This window comes from Colletotrichum navitas, assembly GCF_030913465.1.
Source record: "Colletotrichum navitas strain CBS 125086 chromosome Unknown LY79scaffold_116, whole genome shotgun sequence".
Taxonomy (NCBI): Eukaryota; Fungi; Ascomycota; class Sordariomycetes; order Glomerellales; family Glomerellaceae; genus Colletotrichum; species Colletotrichum navitas.
The window spans coordinates 44,137-50,974 of record NW_026850662.1 but is presented as its reverse complement, the minus strand read 5'-3'; the positions used below and the strand labels follow the sequence as shown (position 1 = coordinate 50,974).

Sequence of the window (6,838 nt, the reverse complement as noted above, 5' to 3'; positions counted from 1 at the left end):
TAACACAAATAGGCACAGTGTTACCAACGGTACAGATTAACAAGCAGTAGAGCAGATGGCGGCAGCAACTCTGCCCATGGCAAAGACAGTGAATAAGATGCCTCTCTTGTGCTGCTAACTTTCTCTGCAGCTAAAGAGGTCAGTCTACAACAAAAAAAAGACAAGTATTACAGAGATATATCACCCTTAACACAGTAATTAACCAGAGAATAGGTTCTTGGTTAACGTGGCGTAGACCCTCTCCTACCGCAGCGCTATAGCCTAGTGTGTATTTTCAGTAGAAATGCCTAAAGCCTAAGCGTCAAGGTACCTCATTAATACTCTGTATTCTGCCTACTACACGCTTTTGTCTAGGACATCTCTAACTTAGCCTTTATATCTACCCAATAGGGAGCTTAGTAGGCGCACATAGGTGTGTTAGCCTAATGCAGTACAATGTCTTCTACTACAGCCTCTAGTAACCAGAATAGCAGGGAGTCTAGCTAGAGTTTATCTGATTAGGTATAGGGAGAAGCTCTGGATCCTAGACTACGCCCTTAACGACTCCTCGCTCTAGCTGGGCTCCAGAACATTGTTAATAGCCACTAAGGTAGCAAAGCCTGGTCAGGGCTCTCTCCCAAACAAGTCGTAGTAGGAAACTATTCACTAAGAGACTACACAGGGTTCTAGATGTCTGCTCTAAGAGAGAATACCAGGGCGTCAATACCCCTAAAAAAGAACCGGGAGGGGCATAGACCACAACACTATACTATTAAGATAGTATTACATCTATCTTCTACGCTTGCTCCACAAGCCTTCTAGCTATCCACCTGTCCCTTTCCAGCCAGATTAATATATCCTGCGTAGCTTTCTACATTTTCACTAGCAAGTCGCTTGTACGTTTCCACAAGTATGCCTGAGTAGGTAGTCACTGGGGCGTAGGAGCCTCCTATTCTGACTGGACGAGATGCGGGGCGTTAACGTGAGAGTCTATCTATCCTAACACGTTGTTGTACATGTCATGTAGACCTTGATAGCGCCCATAACGCCAACCGTAGACTAACCTCTTATGATCACCACTATACGTTCCTGGGCCTACTGACCTATTGAACATTGTCCCCCCCAGAGGTCAGTGAGAAAGTGCTTGCTGGCCAAGAACTTGCTTTCCTACGCTGACATTGATCATAATGCCTAGAGAAGCGCGCCCAGCTTTGGTGAGAAGCTTTAATGGGCAGCTTTGGCAGTTTAGTGGTAGGCAGAATGCTGCCTGCCTGAACTTGCTCGTGAAACGTACCTGTACTTATCCCTACCACCCTCTCCACATTTTGCCTCACGGCTATCAATCAGCCTTAAGGCATACACACCTTTTTAATCCACAGATAAGGCTGTTTCAATCCCCAGTACGCAACAAAATAGTTAAGAATCACTCTACAGGTTATCTAGACGGCCGGCATTGTCACGGAACTTGTCCTAGGCGGCTTAGCCACTGCTGCCGTGGTCCTAGTATTACGCATGCATAGTCTAGCTATTGTTGCACAGGGACAAACAGGAAGGGTACTTAGAGCTTTATCAGCTGGCAGGTTGGGCACGACAAGTTTTCGACTGTGACAGAATGCACTCATCACATCGTGGGTCTCTGGCAGTGCAGGAGGAGTCTCTCTGGCAGGGGAATAGGTTTATGATAATATGCAGATGCTGAACAATATGCCATAGTTTAGCAGACAAAGACCGTCATCTGCTAAAGGTATACATATCTCTCAGTCAAATAAGCACCGCCAAACACAAGGATGGATAGATCGCGATAGGCAAGGAAGGATCACAATGATATGTAGCTTTCAGCACTTCCTCACTACAAGAGAGACTTAGCAGTATTAGAATATAGCCATCATCGACTCTAGACCAATCAAGTGCCATACTAAGGTCCACCTAGTAGTTCACTTCTATCTAGCTATAGTTGCCTTAATTATACTATCTCTTAAAACTCTCAATAGTTCTTTGTTTACTTTGTTTATTAACCATCTTTGGCCTAGATTCTTCTCTTGAGCTTTAGGTTTAAAAGCATCACTGCGCCAAGGGTCTATAAGGATAGCAAGTATACAAATACAGTTCATAAGCATTTTACCACAGTGAAAAACGCAATAGGAGGTGCTATTAGCATTATTGTTATTATTAACAGGTTTAAACTCAAATCTGCTAACAATAAATAGTCCAGAAACCGGTGATTGTTTGCCCTGCCTACTCTGACCTCTGCTATGCTCAATACCAACGTCAGCTGCCACACGTCCGCCCTACCCCTAAAGGCGCTAGGGCAAGGTATTTTAGCGCACTAGTCAGCAGCCAGGTGAAATGACGATTTTGACATATGGCACATAGAAACCACTCAAGGCACAGAAACAAGATGAAATAGGAGAAGATGGACATAGGTTCTAGACCTTCTACGACTTAATAGGCCATCTAATTCTTATCTGGTCCTATATAACATTTTATTCACGCGTTGTATAGTTAAGAACAAATTTAGTTATTACTAAAATATATACCTTTTTATAGTTCTCCTGTTTCTATAGACAGCTGTATGTAGGTAAAAGAGTTCTTATAATGCCTACTACGGTCTTATAACAGATACTACAGCAGAATTTGTGTTAGGGTCAGTATTAGAGCCACAGGGGATTTAGGCTCCCAGGCGCCATCACTATGTTTCATAATTAAGATTTCAGGGCCATCCATCTATAAGGTGTTTAAGTCAGAATTTAACTTATTAGTTTATTTTAGTAGTTAAGAAAGGAGAAAGGGGAAAGTACCCTTTTATCTAATAATTTTCAACTTAAAGATAATAGTTATATTAACCTATAATAAATAGTTAAACTAAGCACTATATATATAGACGTTGCCTAGAAGTAAGACTTTATGTAAAGGTTTACTAGACAGTCTAGGTAGTCCTCTAAGACAGAAACTTTATAAGACATAGTGGCTAAGGTCCTGTTGTCTACAGCATTATTTTTTTTGTTGTTTAGCTAAGTATTACTAATAGTTAATAAGCAGGCGTGTTTATAGTTCCCTATGCGTTTACACTGCCTAAGTAGCTTTATTATTACCTTTATTGTCCTAGTTTACTTGTGCAATACTTACAAAGTAGGCACTATTATCTTTATCTTAGTTATTGTTACCTTTATTAGCTTTTGATCCTAGAGAGGCGCTCCTACAGTCAGTAACACCCAGCTTTCTGTCTATCTCAACTTGATATTAGCTCACTTTAGACTATTAGGGTCAAAGTATGATCAGAAATATTGCGATAGACTTGAGGCCTTGTTGCACGGACTTAGAGCCTCGTCACGTGGGCTTGGAGTCCTCATGGTGTCTGTTGTGTGTAAAGACAAAGGTACTGTATCTTAAGACAGAGGTACTATGTCTTAGGCTTATGTATACAGGGGTAATAAACGGCGAAATTATAGCGTTATTGCTAAGAGGTCATCTATATTATGCTGTTTTGACTTCTAGAAATTGAGATGTGTGTTCAAGGAGGCAGCTTGTGTTTAGGGCTGATTGTGTGTTATTGCTCTGTTATGCTAATTGACAGAATTGTTGTTCAGCGGTCAAGGCAACATAACCATGTATAGATTATTTGCTATTAATCATCTCAAGTAAGCGACCAGGGCCATAGTACCTAGCGCTAGGGGGAAAGCCATTTTTCCACGTATCCAAGTTTAAAGAATTAGGTAGGTTAGGTCTAGAACTTGCGGTACTCATTAGACGCCTAGGCTTGAATATTAATAGAAATGCCCTTGGCTTCATTAGGACAGGGTCATCTGGATTACAGTCAAGGTTGATATCTTCTGGCGTACTTTGGGGAGGTGGAAGACGATTTCTCAGTAGATAGAAGCAGACTCTATAAGGTAGATAAGACCTACACTTTAGGTACAGAATTAGTAGTTACTATGAATCCTTATATATTATTATTATTAGCTAAAACGTCTAGAGTATAAGACTCAAGTTTACAACAGGGGTCCTACTAACTATAACTATGACCTCTGCTGGCATACCGTTAACAAGACTAAAACTAGCCCTAGGCACTTAGAAATACATATTATTTATGCCTAAAGGTAAATATATAATAGAAAGGGAACTCTTAATCTAAAAGCTTTAGATGTTATAGCCAAAGACATATACTAGTAGGCTTATTATAGAAGCCTTATTTAGCAAGGGTAATCACAAGGATGTTATTACTAATAGGCAATATAATAAATTAGCTAACTAAGGCAAAAAAAGATATTTATTCTAGGGAATTGATAGGGGGGCGTCGCAAATTGATACAGGGGCGTCGCTCTTACGGGGGCGTCACTTTCTAGCTGCCTAATTAGTTAAAAAAAACAGTATATCCCTATAAAGGCGGTGAGGGCAATTGCACTAACACGGCTATTCTACTGTTCTATTCTACTATTAACTAATTAACCTACATAGCTATAGGAAATAGGCTCTATAAGGGGGGTTCTTTTTACAGCTGTAGGAAATAGCCTCTACAAGAAGCGCTATCTTTACGGCCGTAAAAAGAGCCCCCTTATTAAGCCTGCTTTATAGCTGTAAAAAGAGCCCCCCTATTAAGCCTACTTCCTATAGCTATAAAGGTTACCCCTTTTGCTAGGCCTACTTCCTATAGCTATAAAAAAAGCCCCCCTATTAAGCCTACTTCCTATAGCTATAAAGGTTAGCCCTCTTACTAGGCCTACTTCCTATTTACCTTAAGAAAAGTAACCTTTTTTATATTTAAAATACTTACTACTTAGCTACTTTCTTATAATATAGCTATAAGGATTTATTATTACTACTAACTATTTTTTACTAACTTTATATCCTCTATATACTAGGCTAAAGTAGCTATTTACTTATATAACTACCTATTATTTTTTCTTTACTAAGAACACTAGACTAGCTTTTTATTTATTACTAAAATAAGGTTAAAATTTAGCTTTAACTTAGTTAACTTTCTTCTTATAAAAACCTAGCTAGTGTTAACTTATTATTTTTACTTTTAGGTAAATAACTTTACTTTTTACTACTTATACTTTAGCTTTTACTAAAGGTATAGGTTTAGCTAGTTAAGTAGCCTTCTTCTAGTAAAAATAGTTATAATAAAATAAGCTATACTATATTCTTTAGCCTACTATAAAGGGATACTATAATCTTAGGATTAAGGATCTAGTAGTATAGATTAAAAGAAGATGTCTCTTAAAAATACTACTAGGGGTATACTTTTTACTTACTAAAAGCTACTAAATTAAGTATCTTAGTAAAGATCTTATAGTAGTATAAGATACTAAGCTTAGTTAAAACAGTATAGTCTAGACTATATTCTCTAATAAGGTCTAGGAATAGTCTTTTACTAAAAGGTATTACCTTTTTTACTAGCTAGTATTACTTTTTAATTAACACTAGACACTTTAAGAAAAATAGTATATAAAGTTTACTAAAAAGCTTAAGGTAAAGACCTATATACTCTTAGCCTTAAAGGATTTTATTCTTTATATATACTTACTTAAAGTATAGCCTTTAGTTATTATTTATATTTTATATAATATTAATAAGTTAATATAAGTAACTAAGACTATTTAAAAGATAGCCTTTAATATTATTATTACTTAATTCTATACTAAAGGTAATATAAATACTAAAGTTCTAGTATTTTTAGATAAAGTAGTAAGCCTACTATACCCTTAAGGGTAAGTATATTATATAAAGGTACTAGAGGATTAGGCGTTAGTTAATAAACTCTTTATAAAGCTTAGTCTAAGCCTTTTTAAAGGTATACTTAGTCTTAGTAAAAATAATAAGCTTTTATATTATTAAGACCTTATAATATATATAAGGGGGAGGCTTATCTACTAGTATAGTAATATAGGCCTAGTCTTTATTATTAAGCTAGGCTATTACTTATATTAGTAGCTAGTAGGCCTTATTATTAAACCTACTACTATTACTACTATAGGTGTAGTCCTTAAGCTACTTTTACTTAGTCTTAAGTATAATATTAAAGTTAATATAGTAAATATAGAGTTATTACTAAGCACTAAAGAACTACTTATTTAGTATAGCCTTTATTTATTTATTATAGTCTATAATAATAATAGTAAGGTAATAGACTAAGTGTTAGTCTATAAGTTAGTAAATACTAACTAAAAAAAACTAAAAACCTTTTAGCCTTTTATTATTAATAAGGCTAAATATAGTATTATAAATAGACCTAAGGTAGGTTTATCTAGTAGCCTAGAAAAGTAGAAGTTTAAAATAATTAGTATTATAAGTGTTATTAAAACTAATTACTTTAGGGAATTATTTCTATATTTAAAGACAGTAAAAAAAGGTCTAGATAAGGCTAATAAGGTAGTCTAGCTTATCCTTTGCCTACTTTACTATATATAGGATATCTTACTTATTAAATAGCTTAATTAAAGCTATAGTTAGTAAATACTTATTTAACTTCTCTTAGTTTATATAAGCTTTAGTGTTATAAATATCTTACTAAGTAAATAAGGAATCTAGGAACTACTCTTAAATAATAGTATATATATTATATACCTAGATACTAACTTATTAGCTTATTATATTAATAGTGTCTATTATAGGCTAAGTAGCCTTATAATAAAAAAGATATATAAATGCTTTAAGGCTTAGGCTATAGTTATACTAACTATACTAGGTTACTAAATAATAATATAATAGCTATTTGCCTTTCTCTTAGGCCTCTATAATAATTTACTATTAATAACTATATTTCTAAGATATATACTATTAAATACTATTACCCCTTAGTAGTCTAGGGCTCCTAAATTAGTTATATTAGAAGGTATAGTATATAATTTAGCCTTAA

General features: G+C 35.3%; 1 protein-coding gene across 1 annotated transcript; it reads left to right on the top strand.

Annotated features, from left to right (window-relative positions):
- Nucleotides 1-1,166: 1,166 nt before the first annotated feature.
- Nucleotides 1,167-2,871, top strand: LY79DRAFT_584326 (uncharacterized protein; the record flags this gene model as incomplete). The annotated part of the gene is made up of 6 exons (XM_060560392.1): nucleotides 1,167-1,193; nucleotides 1,423-1,533; nucleotides 1,693-1,723; nucleotides 2,187-2,292; nucleotides 2,527-2,549; nucleotides 2,861-2,871. The coding sequence occupies 6 exons, from the start codon at nucleotides 1,167-1,169 to the stop codon at nucleotides 2,869-2,871; spliced, it is 309 nt and encodes a 102-aa protein (XP_060408179.1).
- Between the last annotated feature and the right edge of the window lie 3,967 nt (nucleotides 2,872-6,838).